The 25715-nt window shown below is 35.1% G+C and overlaps 1 protein-coding gene across 3 annotated transcripts in view; it reads right to left on the bottom strand.

Moving 5' to 3' along the window:
* The window catches only part of LOC103215664 (disintegrin and metalloproteinase domain-containing protein 18), a 147249-nt gene that overhangs the window by 27662 nt on the left and 93872 nt on the right, over positions 1–25715 (bottom strand). For all 3 annotated transcript variants that reach the window (XM_037983546.2, XM_037983547.2, XM_007962251.3), the window contains 3 exons: positions 24405–24510; positions 21665–21854; positions 4129–4209 (listed from right to left, as the gene is read on the bottom strand). In XM_037983546.2, coding sequence (XP_037839474.2) covers positions 4129–4209; positions 21665–21854; positions 24405–24510 — 377 coding nt within the window. The remainder of the gene's footprint in view (positions 1–4128; positions 4210–21664; positions 21855–24404; positions 24511–25715) is intronic.

The raw sequence follows: 25715 nt of genomic DNA, 5'->3' as shown, positions 1-25715 counted from the left end.
TAGCCTTAAAAGTTTTTTAAAAGGAAGAACAAAGTTGAAAAACTTATATTTCCTGAGGACAAAACTTCCTGCAAAGCCACAATAATAAAAACAATGTGGTTTGGCATGAAGATAGACATATAAACAAATGGAGAATAGAGAACCCAGAAATTAACCCTAACATTTACGGTCAAATTATTTCTGTCAAGGCTTCCATGACCATTCAATGGGTAAATGACAATTGTTTCAACAAATGCTGGGAAAAGTGTATATCCATGTGTAAAAATATAGTTAGACTCTGATCTCGACCATATATCAACATTAACTAAAAACAGATAAAAGATCTAACTGAAAGAAGAGTTAAAAAGTTAAAGCTCTTAGAGATAAACATAAGGGAAAAGCTTTGTGACATTAGATTTGATGATTTCTTTAGTATTAAACAAAAAACCAGGCAACAAAAGAAAAAATAACTAAACATTATCAAAATTAAAAACTTTTGTACACAAAAGCATACTATCAAGACAATGAAAAGACAATACATAGAATGGAAAAATAGCAAATCACATATATGATAAGGAATTAATATCCAAAATATATAAATAATTCTAAAACTCAATAATAAAAAGGAAGCACAATTTTAAAATTGGCAAAGGACTTGAATAGAAAATTCTCTAAAGGTACATGGATTGCCAATAAGGGAAATAAAGCTCAATTTTGCTAATCACTAGGGAAATGGAAATCAAAACTACAGTGATACTCCATTGTGCAACTCTTAAGATGGTTACTATTAAAAAATAAAAATAAATATTGGGCAGGATGTAGAGAAATTGGAACCCCTGTGCTTGCACTGTTGGTGAGACTGTGGCAAAAAATATGGTGACTCTGCAAAAAAATTGAAAATAGAATTACCATATGCTCCAGGAATTCTTCTGGCCATATACCTGAAATAATTGAAATGAAAACAGGGACCTCAACAGATATTTGTATACCAATGTTCATAGCAATATTATTTACAACAGCTAGAAGGTAGAGGCAAATTCAACATCCACTGACAAATCAATGGATGAACAAAATGTGGTATATGCATACAATGATATATTTTTCAGCTTAAAAAAGAATGAAATTTTGCTACATGATACAACATGGATGAACCTTGAAAATATCATGCTAAGTGAAATAAGCTAGACACAAAAGGGCAAATATTGTATCATACCAATTATATGAGGTATTTGGAGTAGTCAATTCATAGAAACCTCAAGTAGAATAGTGGTTACCAGGGACTAGGGGAAGGGAATAATGGAGGATTTATTTTTAAAAAAACAGGCAAAAGATTAAGATGCTTTATTATAGAAGATACGCATATTCCAAGTAAGTGTAATAAAAGATGCTCAACATCATATGTCATTAGAGAGCTGCAAATTAAAACAATATTGAATTACCACTAAATAATTAGAATGCTTAAAATCTCAATGGCTGAAAACACCAAATGTTGGTGAAGATGTCAAGCAACAAGAACTCTCATTCATTGTTGATGAGAATGCAAAATGATACATCTACTTTGAAAGACAATTTAGTAATTTCCTACAAAACTAAACAAACATGCTGCTATTATATGACTCAGTAATTGAGTCATATAATACCCAACTGAAATGAAAACTTATGTCCACACCAAAACCTGTAAATGAGTGTTTATAGCAATTGTTATTCACAATTGACCAAAATGGGAAAAAAAAAAACCCCACATTGTCCTTTAATAGATGAATGATCAAACACACTGTGGTACATCTGTAGAGTGGAATATTATTCAATGATAAAAGCAAATAAGACATAAAGCCATGAAAAGGCATAGAGGGATCTTAAATAAATATTACTAAGAGACAGTAAAAAGTTCATGGGTTTCTAGGAGTTTATGGAAAGGGATGAAGGGCTAAATATGTGGATCACAGGGCATTCTTCCACAGTGAAACTATTCTGTATTATACTGTAATAATGGAAACATATTTTTAAGACCCACATATTTTTTAAGATGCATATTTTATAAGACCCATATATTTTTAGGACCCATAGAAAGTACAAAGAGTGAAACCCAATGAACCCAATGTAAACTATAGACTGTAGTTAATAATAATGTATAAATAGTAGCACAGGAATTATAGGGTATCGCTCTAAGGCAAGATGCAAAATAATAGGGGAAGTAGGGAGGGAGAGGGACCAGATATATTGTAGTTCACTGTACTTGGTGCTTGTTTTTATGTAAACCAAACATTGCTCTGAAAAAATGTCTGCTAATTTTTTAAAAGCTACTATAGAAAATATACAACGAAGAAGCACCAACAAAATAGCATAACCTTGATACAAAATCAGAAACATTAAGTACAAGATATGAAACTATCAAATCCATAAGACAGAAACATTTATATCAAATAAAATACTCAAAAGTTGAACTAAAAGCAGGTCATGGTTGGTTTTATTCTGGGAATTAAAGTTGGCTTACTATTTTTAAAATCAATAAATACATTTGTACATTAACAGATTAAAGGGGAAAATCATATAGTAAAGTCAATAGATGCAGAAAAAGTCTTTGATAAAATTCAACATTTATTCATAATAGAAAACACTTAAACTAAAAACAACAGAATTATTTTAATAGAAAATTATAATAAAAATATTCTGCAAATATTACACTAAAGTGTGAAGCCTTGAAATATTTTCTTTCACAGCAAGAATATCCACCACTTATATTGAATTATGCATAAAAGCCTGAATTTAATATTCTGTTATTTTCTTAACTTCTTGATATTGATGCTTAGACTACTAGTTTTCAGAGTAATAAATTATAACTGTCCATGGCAACTAATGAAAAGTATATCATTAATAAAAAGAGAATGACACTATCATAACTGGCAACATTTCATGAATAATGGAATTTCAGAACACCTACATGCTAATTCAATTGAACTGGAATGATAAATGATAAAGCTGTCTATTGAGAACTGTCATTAGAGAATCTATGCAAATTTGCCTAGATTCAGTAAGAGTTCTATCGACTTATAATTATTTTTAAGTAGTTTTTCTTTTTAAACATTTTAACTACAAAATATAACATATGTAGAAATATAAATTAATGTAAATACAGAAGTTTTACCTTATATATTTCCTTTATGAATGTAATATTTCATAGTAAAAGGTTTTATCAAAAAAATCTAAAAAGTAGAAGCAAAATGACTGAACGTAAATAAAAATATATGAAGAAAACAATTGTGTACCCAATGAAGCATGGTAGCAAAAATTGACAATGTATAACTTCGTGTTGAGATTTTATAAAAAATAATAAGGCTGAAAACCTATACTACAAAAGAGGAAGTAAAAAACTCAAGCCAAAAATTATAATTACAGAAAGAAAAAAACAAAACATTAAAATGTGGCTATTTTCTTTGTTAACAACTGATAGCAAATTACTGACAATGTACTAGCATTTTATATCTTCTGAATCCAACTAATTTAGAAATTATAGAATTAAATATTAATACATTCTGGTGAATTTGAGGTTACCCTTATAATGTTAACTACGTCACGCACTGATTTTCTTTTAGGAAAATAATTTTTTAAAACCCTCAACTTGTAAATTTTAATAAATGGAAATGCAATATAAAATTAACAAATTTAAATTACCAGATTAAAACAGACAAACAACTCAGAAGAAATAAAGAAAGCTTTTTGCGTGAAGTTGCATTTGCTATTGGAAGTCTCTCCATGAGAAAAAAATATTCCCTGATATGTCAACGTGTTTTTAAGTATACTCTGTAAAATATTGTACGCTCATATGCCTTAATTATTAAATGTATGTGGGAGAAAAAGTATGTTCACAATATAAGTAAAAATGCATTTATTTGTGTTGAAGAAGAGTAAATGTTTTTATTTAAACATATTACTAATTATTAAGTTGTGACTGCTTACAGTTCAATACTTATCTTGTACAATTCACTTAATATGTTATACAGTGTTGAAACTAGGTCAAGTAATTTTCTTTATATTAGTCTACTAGACCTGGGCAAGTTTAAATAGCTTAGACTCTCAATCCTCATAAACAGATGTTTATTTGAATTACCCACAACAATAACACGCAATTCAGATACAAAAGTGACTTACCCCTTTCCCTTTGCATTTTGTGGTGGTATTACAGTTGTATCCCATTAAATGAACTTTTCTGCAGGTTTTATTTACACAGTACTAAAATGAAACAAACAAAATTTTTACAATTCACAAATATCATATAAAACAAGAAAAAACATAAATGGTTTCATATATATGCATAAGAGATGGTTAAGTTGAAAGACTTATTAATATCAATATGACTAATATTAATAATTAAGATATATTAATCATATTAATATTAGTCATTAATACAAAAATCTAAACAAAGTAATTGCAAGCAAAAAACTGAGGGTGCTTACCTTGATGTGGTTTATGTAAAGGTTACATATAGTTTTGGTTTTTGATACTTACAGCTGGGATTGGATTGAGACACTCATCATATGAGTTTTCTAAATTATGTTAATGTTTTGTTATGAATAATTGATTAAATGTTAATGACTCATCTTCTCAAAAAATGGAACAGAAAATCATTTTGTTCAGATTTTAAGTATAATTCATAAGTTATGAATCTTTGTTATAATATTCCTCAAAATAATATGGCAAGAAAAATATGTATTTCTTATAAAACTTTTTTTATTGCAAAATGGGTAATACAGTGGTGAATAATCCTCTAGATGTGTGGTATTTTGCCTCATTTATGTTTTTCTATTTTTTTTCTGACTTTGTAAGCTTTTCTTTTATTTCAAAATGTCACCATAAAATCTGTTTAAGTCATTCACAATATAACAATACCAAACATGAATAAAAATTAGCTTTTTAATTATTTCCTCAAATCTGCATGAAACCAATTTATAGATTATAAGTTGCATATGTCAACCCGGTTTTGTCTCTCATATTCAGCAAATATCAGGTGTTCTCTCCAGAGCAATTCAGCAAAAAATAAAAAGATATCCAAGACTATTTTTAGCTTCCATGTATGAGTAAGAATATATGATATTTATTTCTCTGTGCTTGGCTTAATTCAGTTAATACAATGGTCCCTAGGTTCATCCTTGTTCTGAAAATAACATGAATTTATTTGTTTATCACTAAATAATGATTCTGTTCTGGGTATGTGCCACATTTGCTTTATCTATTCACCCATTAATGAGCAATTAGGTTGATTCCATAGTTTGGTTATTGTGAATAGTGTGGCAATAAACATGGGAGAGTGACTATCTCTTCAACACACTTATTTCCTTTTCTTTGAATAAACACCCAGTAGTGGGATTACTGGATCACATGGTAGCTCTATTTTTAGTTTTGGAAGAAACACCGTATTGTTTTCCATAGTAGCTGTACTAATTTGCATTCTCACAAACAGTGTATAATAGTTACCCTTTCTCTGCATTCTCTGCTTTTTCGTATTTTAAAAGTTTCAGGTGATGAGATTGCTAGTTAGTCACATATGATCATTACACATTGTATACATACAGTGAATTACATTAATTGATATACACAAATAGTATGTATTTATAAGGTGCATTGTACCTTGTAAACTTTTCTTGTTTCATATAAAACAAGAAAAAGCATTCAACAATCATTTAATATATATACGTAAGAGATGCATACACATCATCTGGTTCTTGCATTATTTCCTTAGGGTAATAACCTTCAGCTTCATTCATGTTTCTGCAAAGGACATGATTTCATTCTTTTTTAGGGCTGCACAGTATTCCATGGTGGGCATTTTTTTAAAAATCCAATCTACTATTGATGGGCTTTAAGGCTGATTCCATCCATGTCTTTGCTATTGTGAATAATCTTGCAATGAGCACACAAATGCTTGTGTCTTTTTGATAGAGTGAGCAATTTTCCTTTGAGTATATACCCAGAAGTGGGATGGTTGGGTCAAATGGTAATTGTTTTAAGTTCTTTGAGAAATCTCCAAACTGCTTTTCACAGTGGCTGAACTAATTTATTACATCCCCACCAATCGTGTGTAAGTGTTTCCTTTTCTCTTCACCCTCACCAACATTTGCTTGTTGGGGAGAGAATAACAAGGATTTATTTTTAAATGGGTACAGAGTTTCAGTTTGGGATGACAAAAAAATGTTCTGGATGTGAATAGTAGTGACAGTTGCACAACAATACAAATGTAATTAATGAATTGTCCACTCGAAAATGGGTAGAACTGTAAATTTACATTATGTATATTTTATCACAGTAAAAAAAGAAAAAATTTTATATGCCATATGAAGATTATAAAATTGTCCAAATTAGGCCTCCTACCTGCAGCACCACTCACTGTAGCACCTCCCACCTATGACATTCCCACTATACCTGCTGGAGTGACCCCTGCCCATGGGACCTCCAACAGAGCACCCCTGCTGCCCACGGTGAAGCCTACTGAAGTGCACACACCTTCCACTTGCCATGCGCCTGTAATCCCCTCCTAAGCACCCCTGCCCAAGGCGCCACATGCTGGAGTGCCCCTGCCCTAGTGGCACACCTGCCACACCCACCAGCACACCTACACTCATGACTCTCCATCATCTCCTACGGAGTGGTATTGCCAGCAGTCTGAGAGCACTTTGGCAACTCCAACCCAACTGGAGCTCAATCTCAAAGAACCATCCTCTCAGCCCAAAACCTTCTTAAGTTGATAAACAACTTCAGCAAAGTCTCAGAATACAAAATCAATGTGCAAACATCACTAGCATTCTCATACACCAACAACAGACAAATGAGTCAACAGTCAACAGAGTCAAATCAGGAATGTACTCCCATTCACAACTGCCACACACACACACACACACACACACACACACACACACACACAAATACCTAGGAATACAGCAAACTAGGGAGGTGAAAGATCTCTACAAGGAGAACTACAAAACACTGCTCAAAGAAATCACAGATGACATAAACAATTGGAAACACATGTCATGCTCAAGAACAGGTAGAATCAATACAGCTGAAATGGTCACATTGCCCAGAGCAATTTATAGGTTCTATGTCATTCTCATTAAACCACCACTGAGATTCTTCACAGAACTAGAAAAAACTATTATTTCAAAATTCACATAAACAAAAAATGAGCCTGAATAGCCAATGCAATCCTATGCAAAGAGAACAAAGCTGGAAGCATCATGCTGCCTGACTTCAAACTATCCTACAGGGCTACAGTAACCAAAACAGCATGGTACTGATCCAAAAACAGACACAGAGACCAAAGGAACAGAACAAAGAACCCAGAAACAAGACCACATATGTATAACAATCTAATCTTTGACAAACCTGACAAAAACAAGCAATGGGGAAAGGATATTCTATTCAATAAATGATGCTGGGATAAATGGCTAGCCATATACAGAATATTGAAACTGGACCGCTTCCTTACACCACACACAGAAATTAACTTAAGATGGATTAAAGACCCAAATATAAAACCCAAAACCATAAAACCCTGGCAACACCATTTAGGACATATGCACAGGCAACGATTTCATGATGCAGATGCTAAAAGCAATTGCAACAAAAGCGAAAATTGACAAATGGGATCTAATTTAACTAAAGAACTTCTGCACAGCTATAGAATGGCATAAAATATCTGCAAACTATGTATCTGACAAAAGTCTAATACCCAGCATCTATAAGGAACTTAAACAAAGTTACAAAAAAAAAATCATTAAAAAGTGGGCAAAGAACATGAATAGATATTTTTCAAAAGAAAACATACATGCAGCCAAGAAACATGGAAAAAAAGCTCAACATCATCGATCATTAAGAAAATGCAAATCAAAACCAAAGTGAGATACTGTCTTATACCGGTCAGAAGGGCTATTATTAAAAAGTGAAAAAAATAACAGATGCTGTCAAGGTTGTGGAGAAAAAGGTATGCTTACACACTATTAGTGGGAGTGTAAATTAGTTCAATCATTGTGGAAGACAGTGTGGTGATTCCCAGAGCAATTCCATTACTGGGTATATACCTGAAGGACTATACATCAGTCTAGTATAAAGGCACATGTCTGTTCCTTGCAGCACTCTTTACAATAACAAAGACATGGCATCAACTTAAATGCCCGTCAATGATAGATTGGATAAAGAAATGTGCTACATATACACTATGGAATACTACACAAACATAAAAATAAAATAAAAAATAAAAAAAAACAAAAAAAACCCGAGGCCATGTCTTCTGCAGGGACATGGATGGAACTGGAGGTCATTAGCCTTAGCAAACTAATGCAGGAATAGAAAACTAAATACTGCATGTTCTCACTCACAAGTGGGAACCGCATAATGAGAACACATGGACACACAGAGGGGAACATTACACAGTGGGGCCTTTGGTAGGGTGGAGGTTGGGAGGAGGGAGAAGTTCAGAAAAAAAGAACTAAAGGATACTAGGCTTAATACCTGGGTGATGGAATAATCTCTGCAACAACCCTCATGACACAAGTTTAGCTATGTAACAAACCTTCACATGTACCCCTGAACTTAAAAATAAAAGTTAAAAAAAAAGAAATAGAAAAAAAACACTCATCACTAATCATCAGAGACATGCAGATCAAAACCACAATGAGGTACCATCTCACATCAGTTAAAGTCCAAAAATAGTCCAGTACGGTTGCAGAGAAAAGGCAACACTTACAAACTGCTGGTGGAAATGTGAATTAGTTCAACCATTGTGGAAAGCACTTTGGAGATTTCTACCTGAACTTAAAACAGAGCTACAATTTGACCCAGCAATACCACTATTGATATACATCCAAAGGAAAATAAGTCCTTCTACCAAAAAGGCGCATGCATTCATATGCTTATTACAGCACTATTCACAATAGCAAAGACATGAATTGATGAAGATGTCCATTAATGGTGGGCTGGATAAAGAAAATAGGGTGCACACACACCATGGGATACTATGCAGCCACACAAAAAGAATGAAATAATGTCCTTTGCAGCAGCATGGATGCAACTGGAGGATATCATCCTAAGCAAACTAATGCAGGCAAAGAAAACTAAATACTGCATGTTCTCACTTATAAGTGGGAGCTAAATATTAAATACACATGGCAGAAAAAAAAGTGGAACAATAGATACTGGGACTGCTTGAAAGGGGAGGATAGGGAAAGAGGACTGGTTTGGGAGGCTACTTGTTGGGTACTATGCTCACTACCTTGGTGATGGAATCATTTGTACACCAAGCCTCAGTGATATGTAATTTACCCATGTGACAAACCTGCACATATACCTCCCAAACCTAAAATATGATACAATAGAATAAAATTGTCTAATTTAGACCAGTGTATGTATGAGGAAGGGAGATTATAAGAAATTAATAATCAAGCGATGCACTCTTAAGTTAACTAACATTTCTCACTGGATCATAAGTTTGATTTGAAGTTATACATTGCTGATCAGAATAAGAAGACGACAAATTATGCATTATAAATAATTTTAGGAAACAGAATAAAGTACCATTCATGGCCATTTAAGTATGCATCAAAATTTATGTGAATATTGCATAGACATATTTTGAATGTTTTTGAGATTATTTTTTATTGTATTCTAAGTAGCACAAGAACTATCTATATATAGGTGCAAAAGGCCACATGGGAATGTGAAAAATAGCTTTATATTAAAATGTATACTAATATTATAACTGAACATGTTTCACTTAATATCTGTATTTCTGCAATCCATTCTGGAAGTCTAGTTGGACAAAAGACACTTCAAGTAAAAAAAATAGGAATCTATTTTTAAAAATCAATGTGGTCAACATCCTGTGATGAAGGCACTCTTAGTTAACTTTCAACAAATTCCCCTTAGATCTGTTGGCTCAATATGAATATGCACCAAACAAAGAAATGGAAACACACTTTTAATCACATAATACACTGCAAGTGATGTGTGATAACTGATAGTTCAACAAAGAAATTTCCAATTGCACAGAGTTCTGATTCCTATGCATTTCTTAAAAGCAAATAATGAATAAAAAATATCTAAGAGTCTGAAAATAATTTTTCTTAACTATTGTTGTTTTTTGTATGTCAAAAATTGTAATCATTTAAGAACAAAAGAGACAAACAAGCTATTGTCATTTTAGAAATGAAAAACGAAACACTTTAACCAAGATATTAACATGCTGTGGTTGGAATGTTTGTGTTCCCCAAAATTCACTTGTTGAAACCTAATCTGCAGTGCAATCGTATTGAAAGGTGGAGCCCTTAGAAAGCAATTAGGTCATGAGGGTAGAATCCCCATGAATGGGATTAGTGCCTTAATAAAAGAGGTCCAGTGGAGCTTGTTCACCATTTCTGTCACGTGACGACATGGCAAGGTACCAACTTTAAAGCAGAGAACCAGTCCCAACCAGGCACTAAATCTGCTAGCACTTTGATCTTGGACTTCTCAGTCTCAAAAACTATTAAGTAGTACATTCCTGTTGTTTGTAAATTAACCAGTCTCAAGTATTTCATTATAGCAGCATGAATGCACTAAGACAGAAATTGGTACTGAGAGGTGAAATGTTGCTATAACAAATACCTAAAGATGTGAAAGTTGCTTTGGAACTCACCAATGACTGGAGGCTGAAAAGGTTTGGAAGTGCATGCTAGAAAAAGCCTACATTGCTGTAAGTGGAGAATTAAGGATGATTCTGGTGAGGGCTCAGAAGAGGATAGCTGTAGAGAGAGCCTCAGTCTTCTCACAGGTTACCTAACTGGTTGTGATCAGAGCATTGGTAGGAAAATGGATGGTGAAAGCCATTTTTATGAGGTCTTAATTGAAATGAGGACCAAGGTACTGGAAACTGAGGGAAAGATGATCTTTGTTATAAAGAGGCAAATAACTTGGCTAAATTGTTTGTGTCCTAGTGTTTTGTAGAAGATGGAATTTCTGAGCCATGAAATAGGATATTTCAGAGAAGAAGAAATATGTTAGCAGATGGTGGAGGATGCAACATGCTTTTTTTTATCGGTTTATAGTAAAGTGTGAGAAGAAATAAATATTAAACATGGAATTTATAATGAAAAGGGAAGCAGAACTAAAAGATTTGGAAAATTCTTATCCCCACCATGTTGTAAAGAATGAAAAAGCACATTTTCAGGAGAAAACACCAAGGATATGACCAAGCCACCTTTTGAAAAAGAGATTAAGAAGGTTTGGAAACTAGGTGATATTCCCCAAATCAATGGAAGAATGACCCTGAAGGCATTTCAGAGATTATCAGTGCTGCCACTCCCATTACGAATTGGAGTTACAAGGCTTCAGGGACAGATCTTTGTCAAAAGAGGAGCTTCATGCACCCACAGGACTTTGGCACTTACTGCTCAATGATGTCTCAGGTCTCTGTTCCCTGCATTCTAGCAAAGTGCTTCTCAAGCATACCAGGTGGGGCTCCTGTGGGCCCTGATGGGATGAGGCCCAAGGGAATGTCCTTCTGGAGGGCACATTGTATCAACCTTGGGGGTGTCTCCTTGGTGCCATATCTATGAGGGCCCAGAGTGAACAACCAATGGAGGCGTGGCTGCCTTCATCTGGACTTCAAAGGATGCCCCAGAGACCCTCAGAGCACAGGCAGAGAACTGTCATACTAGGGCAATGCCCAGTGGAGCTGAGAGCAAGACTAAGGCCAGCACAGATAGCCCCCACTAGAGTCATGATTACTCAAGCAATGAGTACAGAACTGCCCCCTTAACCTCAGGTCGGTTGAGTCACTGGTGTGCAACTCTAGCCTAAGAGAGCCCCAGACATACAACTCCAACCTGTGAGAAGTGTGCATGGGCTGTAACCAGCACATCCATTGAGACTGGGCTGCCGAGAGCCTTGGGGGCCCAGTTTGTGCCCCAGTGTGTCAGGAAGATATGTCAAAAAATTGTTCTCCAACTCTAAGAGTTAATGTTTTTTGCCTCATTGGATTTTGAACTTACTTTTTTTTTTTTTTTAATTTATTTATTATTATTAAACTTCAAGTTGTAGGGTACATGTGCACAACGTGCAGGTTTGCTACATATGTATACTTGTGCCATGTTGGTGTGCTGCACCCATCAACTCGTCATTTACATCAGGTATAACTCCCAATGCAATCCCTCCCCCCTCCCCCCTCCCCACGATAGGCCCCGGTGTGTGATGTTCCCCTTCCCGAGTCCAAGTGATCTCATTGTTCAGTTCCCGCCTATGAGTGAGAACATGCGGTGTTTGGTTTTCTGTTCTTGTGATAGTTTGCTGAGAATGATGGTTTCCAGCTGCATCCATGTCCCTACAACCCTTTCTTCCTTCATATTTCTCCCTTTTGTAATGGGCATGTGTATCCTATGCCTGTTTACTATTGTATTTTGTCAGTAAATAAATTGATTTCACAAGTTCAAAGCTGGAAGGCAAAATGCCTTAGGATGAATCATATCTTGAATTGCACCCATATCTGAGTTAGATGATATTTAGATGAAAATCTGGACTTTAGACTTTTGAGTTGACATTAGAATGAGTTATGGATTTGGGGGCTACTGGGATGGAATACATTTCACATATGATAATAATACGAATTTAGGGGGTCAGAGGTGTAATGTTATGGTTTGAATGTTTGTGTTCCCCCAAATTCATATGTTCAAACCCAATACCCAATGCAGGACTATTGATAAGTGAGGCTTTTAGGGAGTGTGGGGGTCATTAGGTCATGAGAAAAGAACCTTCATCAATGGGATTGGTGCTCTTTTAGAAGAGCTCCAAGAGAGCTTATTCACTCTTTCTCCCATGTGAGGATGCAGCAAGAAGGTGCCATTTTTGAAGCAGAGAGTGGACTCTCACCAGACACTGAATCTGTTGGTTCCTTGATCTTATATGCTTAGCACTGTTATGTCTCCTAAACAGCTATGATCAAAGTTTTTGCTAATTTCAAGCAATCTTCCCAAAATTTACCATGTAAATTCAATCTCTTGTGCCATCTAATCTCTACAAAGCTACTTTAGTATACACAGAATAAGAGGACATTTATTATCTTTACAAACACATATTTTTCTTGAGGATCCAGAATATTGAAGTGTCCAAATGCCATCAACGAACTTCCATATATTGTTTTTTAGACAACGTGACTCAACATAATTATAATTCCAAACAAGAAAACTCACATAATTACATCCATTAACACAGAAAAAGCATGAGGCAAAATTCAGTATTCATTTATGATTTTAAGAAAAAAAACCTCTAGATAAACAAATAATAGATAGGAACTCCCTCAATGATGAAGAAACAGTGAAGGAACATCTTCAGAAACCTATAGTTAACATCACACTTAATTAAGAAAAACTGAATGTTTTCCCAGAAGAGCAGGAAGAAGGCCAGGGTGTCCCCTCCTACCAGGATTTTTCAGCATAGTAGTTACATTCCTAGTTGGTGAAATAAGGCAAGAGGAGTAAATTCAAAAAAACAAACATTATAAAAGAAAACATTAAGCATTCCCATTTTTCATGTGATATAATTGTCCACATACCAAATATTAACAAACATATCCTTAAAAACTTTTAGAGCTAAGACGTGAGTTGGCCAAGGTTTCAGGACACAAATTCAATACATAAAAATCACATTTCTCTAGCAATCGTATGTGTGAAAATTAAAACATAATACCATTTAAAATTGTTCCAGTGTAAGCAAAACACTTACATTTAAATGTAAAAAGTACATACAGGATCTATATCCCGGAAATTATAAACTACTGATAAAAGAAATCAAAGACTACCTATATAGTTGAAGAGACTTATCATATTCATAGATTGAAAGACAATATAGTAAAGATGTCAATTCTCCCCAAATTCATCTATAGTGTTTACACAATTTCTATCAAAATTCTCCAAATTTTTTGTCTAACATAAGTTTATTCTAAAATTTACATGAAAAGTTACAGAACTTAGAATAGCCAAAACAATTTTGAAAAATAGTAATACAGTGAAGAGAATCACCCTGCCTAATAGTAAGGTTTACTTCAGAATTAGGGAAATCAAGAGTATGCTAATGACAGATGAATAGACATGTAGACCAATTTAACAGTGCAGAGAACTCCAAAATAGACCCACAAAATATACCTAATTAATTTTTGACAAAAGTACAAAAGTAATTCAATGGAGAAAGAAAAGCCTTTCAACAAATAGTTTTTAACTAAATGGCCACACATAGGCAAAAAACAAACAAGCAAACAAAAAAACTCTTAAACTTCACAAAAGTGTTAACTTAAAGTTACACTTTAAGTCCACGTTGGAATGTGGACTCCAATGTAAAATGGAATATACATTTTTGAAAAACACAGGAGAGCAGCTTCATGATCTAGCTCTAGGTGAAAAATTATTAGATTTGACACCAAAAGCATGATACATAAAAGGAAACACGATACATAAAAGCTAAACTGGACCTTATGAAAATAAAAAGGTTTTGTTCTGAGAAAAGCTGTTCTAAAGAGGATGGAGGGAAAAAGCTACAGGAATGGCGTTAGCAAAATGGAGTAACAGGAGGTTCAAAGACTGATCTGACAGCCGTTCATGCATGAAGTAATCTTCATCAGAACTCTGAAATCTGAGAGAGGGAAGAAAGAACCAATGTGGAGCACAGAAATGAGGAAAGACAAATTGGAAAATGTAGGAAGAATGATTTTACTTTAACTATGTCAATTCTCGTCCAAGCCTAACAGAGCAGATTGGAGAAAGATGCTCTCCACCTGGGAGCTCTCCCATTGGTGAGAAAGAGTGAAGTATGTGTCTGAATTTGCTGCAAATTCGAGCAACAGACTCACTCCAGGAGACCACATCACCAAGCCAGTCACCACGAACCCAGGCTCCAGATCTACCCCTGCAGACCCAGGCCCCAGTCCTGTGCCAGTGGATTCAGACACCAGCACACTGCTGCAGACTTAGGCTGCAGGATAGCCCCAGAGTCCAGTAAGCTCTTGCAGACACAGAAACCAGAACTGCCCCTGTGTACACAGGTTTCTATATGCTAATAACAAACATTCTGAAAAAGAAAATCAAAGAAGTTATCCTGTTTATAATAGCTCCCAATCATACTTATGAATAAATTTAATCAGGAGGACAAACACCTGAACATTGAAATATATAAAATCTTGATGAAATACATTGAATATGGTACAAACAAATGAAAACATATCTCATTTTCACAGACTGCAAATATATTTTTTGTCCACACTATCGAAAGCAACCTACAGGTTCAATGCAATCTGTATCAAAATACAAATGACATTCTTCATAGAAATAGAAAAAAATTCAAAATTTTTATAAAGCAACAAAAGTCCATTATTAAGCAAACATAACAAAGCTGGAGGCATCACAAAATCTGACTTAAAACTATACTACAAATTGATAGCTGCAAAATGGCATGGTACTGGCATGAAAACAAAGACATGGACAACAGGACAGAATAGAGAGCCCAGAAATAAATTCACAAATATACAGTCAATGGATTTTAGAAAAATATGCCAAGAACACACAACAGGGAAATGGAAATTCCCTTCAAAAACTGGTTAAGAAAACGGGATATTATAGTCAATATCCAGGGAAACTGGATATTATATGTAGAAACATGAAATTAGACCCTTATCTCACATCATACAAAAATCAACTCAAAATGGATTAAAAAACCCATAAGACCTGAAATTATAAAATTAATAAAAGAAAACATAACAGAAAATCTTCATGACATTGGTTTTGGCATGATTTCGGAGATCCGAATTATATATGCAACAAAAGCAAAATTAGACAAATTGGATTATATCAAAGAAAATCTGCGTAGTCAAGGACACAGTTAACAGAGAGAATAAACAGCCTATGAAATGACAGAAAACATTTGAAACCCATACATCTGATGAGGAGTTAATATCCAAAATATATGAGGAACTCTAACAAATGAATGGTAAGAAAATGATCTGATTAAAAACTGGGCAAAGTATATAAATAGAAATTTATTTTAAAAAGATACAAATAGCCAATAGATATTAGAGAAAAATACTCAAAATCACTAATAAATCATTAGAAAAATGCAAATTAAAACCACAATAAGACATCACCTCATACCTGTAAGCATAGCTATTATCAAAAAGACTAAAGATAATAAGAGTTGGAGAAGATGTGGAGATAAGGGAACTGATATGATTTGGCTCTATGTCTCCAGCCAAATCTCATGTTGAATTGTAATCCCCAATGCTGGCGGAGGGATCTGTTAGGAGGTGATTGGATCATGGGGGTAGATGTCCTCCTTGCTGTTTTCGTGATAGTGAGTTCTCATGAGATCTGGTTATTTGAATGTGTGTAGCACTTCCCCCTTCTTTCTCCTCTCTCTTCTCTCTCTCTCTTGCCAGACATGTGGATATGTGCTTATTTCCCCTTTGTCTTTCACTGTGATTGTAAGTTTCCTGAGGCTTCCCCAGCCAGGCCTTCTGTACAACCTGTGGAACTGTGAGTCAGTTAAATCTCTTTTCTTCATAAATTACCCAGTCTCAGGTAGTTCTTTATGCCAGTATGACAACAGACTAATACAGAAAATTGGTACCAGAGAAGTGGGGCATTGCTATAAAGATACCTGAAAATGGGGACGCAACTTTGGAACTGGATAACAGGCAGAGGTTGGAAGGAAGCATTCAGCATGGGAGAAAGATGAAAGCCAGAAGACTCAGCAAGCCAGCTTATCCTAACTTCTTCCTTCTGCTTTTTTCTAGTCGGGCTGTAAACCACATTGAGGGTGGGTCTTCCTCTCCCAGTCCACTGACTCAAATGTTAATCTCCTCTGGCAACACTCAAAGACACACTTAGAAACAATACTTTACCAGCAATCTAGGCATTCTTCAATCCAGTCAGGTTGACACCTAATATAAACCAACACAGGAACCCTTGTACACTGTTGGTGGGAATATAAATTCATCTAGCCACTATGGGAAGCAGTACACAAGCTTCTCAAAATCTGAAAATAGAAATACCATATGATCCACCAATTGCGCTACTGGGTAAACATCCAAAGGAACTGGATTCTAAAGAGATGTCCACACTACCCTCTTCAATGTAGAATTTTTAACAATAACCGAAACATGGAAGAAATTTAATCTAAATGTCCATTAGTAAATGAATGGATAAAGAAAACATGGTATATACATACAATGGACTATTACTTAGCTATAAAAAAGGAATTCCTGCCATTTGCAACAACATGGATGAACCTAGAGGACAATAGGCTAAATGAAATAAGCCAAGCACAGAAAAACAAATGCTACATGATATTGCTTATATGACAAATCTTAAATAATAAAACTTAACAGAAGCAGAGAGTGGAATGGTGGTTACTAGAGACTGGGGGAAGGGAGAAATGGGGAGATATTAGTCAAAAGTTAAAACATTTTGGTTATCTGAGATAAGTAATTCCTAGAGATTGACTGAATGTCACAGTGTATATAGTTAACAATAATGTATTATGTACTTAAAAAATTCCTAGGGGGTAGATCATACGTTAAATGCTTCTATGAGAAAGGTAACAATAATAAATAAGTAAATAAATAAATAAAAGATTGGGAAAAAGTTTTGGAAGTTATAAATAGCTTACAACATGGAAGGTAGTGATCATTTCACAGATGTATAATTATCTCTAAACTCATCAACTTATTGTTTATTTATTTATCTATTTATTTATTTATTTGAGACAGGGTCTTGCTTTGTTAACCAGACTGGAGTGCAGTGGTGTGAAAGCCTCAATCTCCTGAGCTCAAGAGATCCTCTTGCTTCAGCCTCCCAAGTAGCTGAGACTACAGGTGTGTGCCACCTCACCTGGCTAATTTTTTAAAATATTATTACTTTTTTTAGAGACGAGGTCTCGCTATGTTTCCCAGGCAGGTCTGGAATTCCTGAGCTCAAGTGATCCTCCCATCTTGGTGTTTCAAAGTGGTTTTTGTATGTCAAAGAAAACTATACAATTCAACCAAAAAAAGTAAGTAAAACAAACTACAGAGTAGAAGAAAATATTTGCCATCTTGCCTTTATGATATTTAAGGACAATTAAACTGAACTTTTAAAAAAGACAATCTGATTAAAATAGGCTAGACATGATCCAATGCTTTACTCAGGAGGATATACTGATGACATATAAGTTCATTGAAAAAATATTGAATATAATTAACCATTAAAGAATGCAAATATCACTATGCACATATAAAAATGAGAAAATAATAAGTAGTGCTAACACCAAATGCCAGTGAGAATATGGAGAAACTTCTCACTCACACACTGCTAGTGGAAATGAAAAATGGTAGAGCCACTCAATCAAAGATTATAGCAGTTTCTCATAGAACCAAAAACATACTTAGCTTGCAAATCAGAAATTGCACTCTTAGAAGTTTGTCTTTGGACAAGGAAACAATACCCGTATTATCTCAGTTTCTGCGAGTGATGAAAGGAATGGCACAGCTTAGTCTTTTGCTTCAGATATTTTCATAGGCTGGTATTAAAATGCCAGCCAATTTCATCTGAAGGTTTTACTAAAATGAATATGCTTCCAAATTTGTCACGTGGTTGTCAGAAGGCTGTTGTATTAACATGCTCATTTCCTCAAGGTCTTTTGGGTGGAGGCCATACTCAGTTTCTTCCCATGTATTACTCTTCAACATGGCAGCTTGTTTCATCCAAGTAAGCAATGAAGAAGGGGCAGGAGAACAAAATGAAAAATACTATCTGTTATAACCTAATATTGTAAGTTATAGTCCACCATTTTTTCCATACTCTATTTGCTAGAAGCAAGTCACTATGTCCATCCCTCACATGGTTGCTAGGTGTATTGAAAGTGTATTATAAAGGGAGTAAGCAGAAGATGGTAAGATATTGGAGAGCATTTTAAAAGCTGAGCAGCACAGCTCAGCTTCTAATGTTGCGTATCTTTTAGACATAAAAACCACAAGAATTGTCAAGCTCTCCAGCATTCTCATTTCATTATAGCATCAGTTCAAAGCCTATTTCTTCATCTGAGTTAACTCCATCTGTGGATTAAGTTCGTGGGTATACTTCCTTGAGTATTGCTCCTCCATTTGTAGATCTTTGACACTAGAGAGTAATCTGTCCCCAACCCCAACAATATATAATGGTAATAAAGGCATAGAGTAACTTACAGATACTTTCATTCAAAGTGTGTGTGTTGGGGGGAGGATTAGAACTAAAAAGGAATTACTAGTCCATAGCAATTCTGAAATATCTAGAAGGGCTCATGTTGGGAGTTCCTTGATTGGCTTTCAAGGTTTCTGAATAATCTCTCTTGGCTCTCAGTTCTGCCTTCTCAGTTCTTAACTCACTATGTATTCCTTCCTTTTTCAGGAAAGGTAGCACGCGTTTGCCTCTGAGCAATTGTCTCAGCCTGCCTCCTTGCAGTAGAATTTTGGGGGTCCAACAGCCTCTTTTCATTTTGTATTTTATTTACTGGCAGTTTCTCAAAAACTGTGGGTCTCCTGTGAATCTCTTCGGGACTCACTACATTAAACAAAAGCCATGCTCTCAAATATCTTTGAAATGAACCATTTTCTACCTTGGGCTTCTGCTGAGATGGCTGAAGGACAAAGCTCTGAAGTTTCTAGATGCTCTACTTTTTAAAATTAGAGGATTTGTGAGGCACATTCTTTCTTTCTTGAAAGGACTTTTGTATAACTGAATAACATTCTGAGCCTTTTATTGTAGAACATTAGTTAAGAGTTGATCTTGACTAATCTTTTGGAACTCTTAACTAGTGTTTTATAGCCTCACTCTTGACCATGGTTTCCCAATAGTTCTTGAAATCCATTTCTTTATTTCAGCATCTTTTGCTGTCTGTAGAGGCTAAGATTTTTCAAAATCATCAATGGTTATGTTTTATTTAACAGTTCCCTCAGCTTATTTCATTTCATATTATATTATAAGCTGTTAGAAGGGATCAGAAGCTAGATCACCAAGTTATGTACATATTCTACTTTCCACATACATGTAGAAGATGATATGCTAAGCTTTCTGCCACTATATAAAAAGAACTTTACTTCCTCCAGTCTTTAATAATATACTCCTAACTACCACTTGAGCCCTCACCAGCCAGGTCCTTAAACTCCGGAGTTGTCCTTAAGGTCCGTCCCAGGCAATTTGAGCTTTCTGTACCTTGGTCTTCAACATACTTTTGGTCTCTATCTACTTCCTTGTTCTATATTCCTTCCCACTTTTTAAGGTATTTGTTACAGCAGCACCGTATTTCCAGGTATCAAATCTGTATCAGTTATCTATTGCTGCCTAACAAATTATCACCAAAATTAATGACATTAAACAACACGTATTTATTATACCACAGCTTCTGTGAGTCTGAAATTCAAGCACATCTTATCTGGGTTCTCTGCTTCACAGTCTCTTACAAGCTGAAATCAAGGTGTTATCTGCTTTCTGGGACTGTTGTCTCATCTCTTATTCTGACTTGCAAAGCTCCTCTTCATAGCTTGCTTGTGTGGTTTTGGCAGAATTCAGTCCCTCACAGGCTGTTGAACTGAGGGCCTCAGATTTTCACTGTCCCACAGTTGCTTTCCTTGTGGGATTTTCCAGGAAGGCAGCTTGCTTCAGCAAAGCAAGCAATCTGAGAACGCAAGGGAGACAGTCCATGCAAAACAGAAGTCACTATCTGTTCTCATCTTCTTTCTTGTCTCTAACCTCTAATCTTGTGACATTCCAAAACTTTTGCATTTTATTTGTTACAAGCAAGTCATTAGATACAGCCTACAGGCAAAGGAAGGGATTACACAAAGGAATGAATGACAGAAAGTGGGATCACTGAGAGTCATTACAGGAGCAGATCACCACACGAAGGTTTCTCAAGGGATTAGGGTTGTTGACACCAGATATAACAATTAACTAACTCATCCTCTATTTCTAAGTTTTGTTTTATTTTTACACATCAAATAAGCACCAAATGACATTTAAATGCAACACTCTAATTTATAATTATTGTGCAAAATTTCAGATGTCACATAGTATCATGTTTTCTGGAACATGTGCCCTTATATTGCAAAGCCTTTTTATATTATTGCAAAGCCTTTTTTTTATATATTGCAAAGCCTTTTTTTCCTCTTTTTATGTTATGATGACATAGATATAAGCGTTCATATATATTCACGCATGAGCCTGTATATGCATACTATAGCAATGTTTCTCAGTATAGATTCTTGTTTGGTTTCAAACCTTTTGTACAAATTTTGATCAGATACAAATCAAATAATTTAAGAAATATGTAAAGTCAATTAATGTTCTTTGTGAAGCAACGAAAATGGGAAACTTTGTATTAGCATTTTACAATTTAAAGCTACCAGATGTCAGTTAGTAAAATCTTGTGCTTAAAATATATATATATATACTTTCTTTACATAAAGACTGATAGTATTTTAGTCCAAAAAGCAATGTAATTGGATAACTTAGGCTTGTTTTAATTATCATTTAAACATCACATGGGAAACAAATGCCAGCACAAGTTTAAATCCATTCAATATAATTGTGAGAGTCATCATGGAATGCAGTATCTGATAATCAACATAATTTAACACAGCTGAATATAAATTATCACATTTTGTTACCATTTCTGGACCACACATGGTGCCATCAGCCACATAAGCATTGTCTGTTCCATCTGATCTCATGGAGGACCCAGTGGCTATAGATACACAGACATGGTCTTGAATATATGAATAAACTGTATATTGAATGTCACTTTTATAAGCTTTTTTATGTGGCTGAACACAAGCTAATTTTCCACAGAGAACATCCCTGGAAGTGGAAAGCAAAAAATTCCTTATCAGTTTATCTCTTAATGATAACAAGTTCTAAGTGAGTACTGCATAGATGGTAACATAAATACTGTTAATTGACAGTACAACACTTGAAAAATGCCAAACTAAAACATTATTTTATGGTGCACAACAACTAAATGCAACTGTCTTAATAGCAGAATTGAAATGTATATGCTTAACTCACGTGTGAAGACATGATTTCATTTCCTATTATAGAGCCCAATTTTGGTTCTCTAGGTTCCAGTCGTCTTAGACCATTCACATTTTACCACACTCTGGGAGAATTAGTCACTTGCCCCGGTTTGATATAGTTTGGCCAGCCTGGTCACTTATTACACAAAATTTGCTGAGAGTGGCTAATTGCATTTCTCTTTCTGTACATTTTATTGTGCCTGTCATTCTTGTCATGATGTACAGACAGTACATTTCTGCTGTATACACACCCTTCATTTTGATTCACAATTTCTCCCAACATACAGATATTTCCAGCATATTTAACTTATCTGTTAAAAATTTAAGAACTTTTAGATCCCCTCCATGCCACAAACATACCAAAGGTTATCTTATCCCACAGATGCTTTATTTCGCCATTTGTAATCTATCATTGGGTAAAATACTGGCTTCTCTATGAGGCTCACAGTATTTCTAGACTATGCTCTGAAAGACAATCTATGTAACTTTTTTTACTTGAAATTATTGAAATCTAATTATCAAATACCATCCTCAATGAGAATAATCATTTTTAGCTATTGATCTGCGTCTACTGAACATGTCATTATTATTTCATCAAAAGGTTCTTCTTAGGGAATTTTACCCATTTGTCCTAAAAGACCATTTGAGGCTTTTTCAGTATCAGAAGAATAAGCTTAATTACATCAAGAAGTAAAGATTGAAATGAGATTAAGAGCTGAAACCTAAATTACATTCCACTTTTGTCTTCCCTCCAGCATAACTTTTCTACTTTCCCAGGTCTCGATATTTCTTTTGATTTTGGCTCCACTCTCTTTCTATAGAATATATTCTAAACCAGACTTGCATAGTACGTATGTATCCTTCTAGTCTGGCTATCGAGTACAAATTCTTCCTCCAAGTCCATTTTCCCAAAATTTGCACTTATAGTTAAATTCTTAGAACTATTTTTTTCTTTTCTGAAAAGGAATCTCAGTCTGAAAAGGAATCTCAGTCTGTTTAGATGAGATGATGTATGCTATTCAATTTTAGTTTCATCTAATGATGATATTTCAGGAAAATTCATGTACTATTATTACATAAGACAAAGTCCAAAGGAGTCATGTTTGCTAACTTTCACAATTTCTTCCAGGTATCTTTTATCTTTTTTTCATGAATAATCTTAAATTAAAGGCAACAAATGTGCCTCTGAACATCAGGAAGAAGATTAAATGGGGTTGTCATACCACCATCTTCTGTCTTTGTGGGGATCCACTGTGGTGTAACTGAGACTGCTGGCCCCTGGTGCTCTGTATTAATATCTAATAGGTGTGGCTGATTATGCAGGGTCTCCTCCTGAGATCTCCACTCATCAGTACTTTCTTTGTGATTCCACCTTTCTTCTTTCCATGTACTAATCCTCCTGTGTTGGGGCAAGTGGGAAGTTCTGCATCCTCTCCACAGCATACATATCCACGGTAATTTCATATAAGGAGCAAGGTGATGGAGGATACTACTTTAGTCCCACCCAACTGGATACCTTCTTCATCCATTCCTCATCTTCATGAAGGAACCGTATTGTTTTTAACAGTACTGATAGTGGTGCTTACCTGAGGATTTTATTATGGTTTTTCCTGGCTATGTCTTTGAGACTAAAAGAAATATCTGCTTCTCCCTGAATTAATTATATCTAATTTTTAAATGTTATTCCCATTCTCTTATTTTGTGAATCTGGCTCTGTTACACATTTTTGTGACTCTTTAATTTTCAATGAAATTAAGGAAGATAAAATTAAGGAAATATTCGTTATGGGGTAGGCACTTCCTTTATTAGATTACTGGATTTCATTAATCCCTTTATTACATGGATTATAGTGACACTACGTCCCAATAGTCTGAATTTAGCTATTAACAGATACTTCCATGCTTTACATATTGATGTTTTGGACACAATCAGCAAAAACAAAAATAACTTTCTTCTTCTCAATAATTCTATGTCTTAAAAATCAAAGCTTGAGGTTTGCTTTAAGATTGTTGCTATTTACAGACTTAATACAAAACTTCATTTGAATTCTCAATATAGAGTAGCAGTTCTGATTTCTGGCACTGTGTGTCCATTTTCTTCCTCTGTTACTAAGTATTAGCCTTTTTTTTTTTTTTTTTTTTGTCCAATCTCATTTTTAGGATGATATCAAGGGAAAATAATATAAAATCCTGAATTTCATAGAAAAAAATGTATGCATTGGTATTTGAAAATATTCCCATGTTACACAATTTAACGTTCATTACTACTTAGTATCTCTTGATAAAAATACTTAATTTTTATGATTCAAATAAGTAATCATTTTCTACATACGTACTTCCTTTCACATGGTAATGGTTGTGAATTTTTAAAACCACAGTTTTCAGATCTTTCACGCAGAGAATTAACTTCTTTAAAACAGGCAAATGGAGCACCTTGAGCACCTTAAAATGCAAACATGTCAGTTGAATTATCAGTCTTAATATAAATTAAATGTCAGTAACAGACTAAGGAAATTTAATTTCAAAAAGATAATGTACTTACTGATCATGCTTTTGTTTCTATGCATACCCTGTCGATGCAAGTAGAAAGAAATATTGTCTTATCTTACACACACAGAAAATGATTATATCTATTGCAGTAAGTTATTTTTTTAAAAAACAATATGTTTCTCTTTCTGGTGGGAGCAAATACTTCCTAGTCTAATGAATATTGGGCTCGGCCTTGTAACTTCCTCTTCTTAACGAAATGAGAGATCTGAAGCATGTCACTTATGGACAGAAACCTCTGGAACTTACATAGTTTTCCAGAGTCTATCTCCTGTCCTTTGTAGCACATGTGTTTTATTTGGTCCTTCCAGCATGCTGGCTATACTTTGCTTATTTTGCCTGACTAGTATAAAATCACTGATGGATTGGATCAATGTTACGTTTTATGAGAAGTCCAAATCTCTTCTACTACATGATGATGGAGGGAAAAAGAGCAAATGTAACCCTGGAGAAAAATTCTAAATTAATCCTGTTATCTACTCTATGTGAATGTAAACTATTTCTAATCTTCTTTTCAAATAGGGATAGAAAATAATACACTTGCCAAGATGGCCGAATAGGAACAGCTCCAGTCTGCAGCTCCCAGTGTGATCAATGCAGAAGACGGGTGATTTCTGCATTTCCAACAGAGGTACCTGGTTCATCTCACTGGGACTGGCTGGACAGTGGGTGCAGCCCATGGAGGGTGAGCTGAAGCAGGGCGGGGCATCACCTCACCCCAGAAGCACAAGGGGTTAGAGGATTTCCCATTCTTAGCCAAGAGAGGCCGTAACAGACTACCTGGAAAAATGGGGCACTCCCACCCAAATATTGCACTTTTTCCAAGGTCTTAGAAATCGGCAGACAAGGTGATTCTCTCCTGTGCCTGGCTCGACAGGTCCCACGCCCACAGAACCTTGCTCGCTGCCAGTGCAGCAGTCTGGGATCCATCTGCGAGACAGCAGCCTAGTTGGGGGAGGGGCATCTGCCATTGCTGAGGCTTGAGTACGTAAACAAAGTAGCCAGGAAGCTGGAACTTGGTGGAGCCCACCACAGCTCAACAAGGCCTACTGCCTCTAGATTCCACCTCTGTGGGCAGGGCATACCTGAACAAAAGGTAG

Source organism: Chlorocebus sabaeus, chromosome 8, assembly GCF_047675955.1.
Source record: "Chlorocebus sabaeus isolate Y175 chromosome 8, mChlSab1.0.hap1, whole genome shotgun sequence".
NCBI classification, from domain to species: domain Eukaryota; kingdom Metazoa; phylum Chordata; class Mammalia; order Primates; family Cercopithecidae; genus Chlorocebus; species Chlorocebus sabaeus.
The sequence above is the reverse complement of the archived record's forward strand: the minus strand, read 5'-3'. Positions and strand labels throughout refer to the sequence as shown.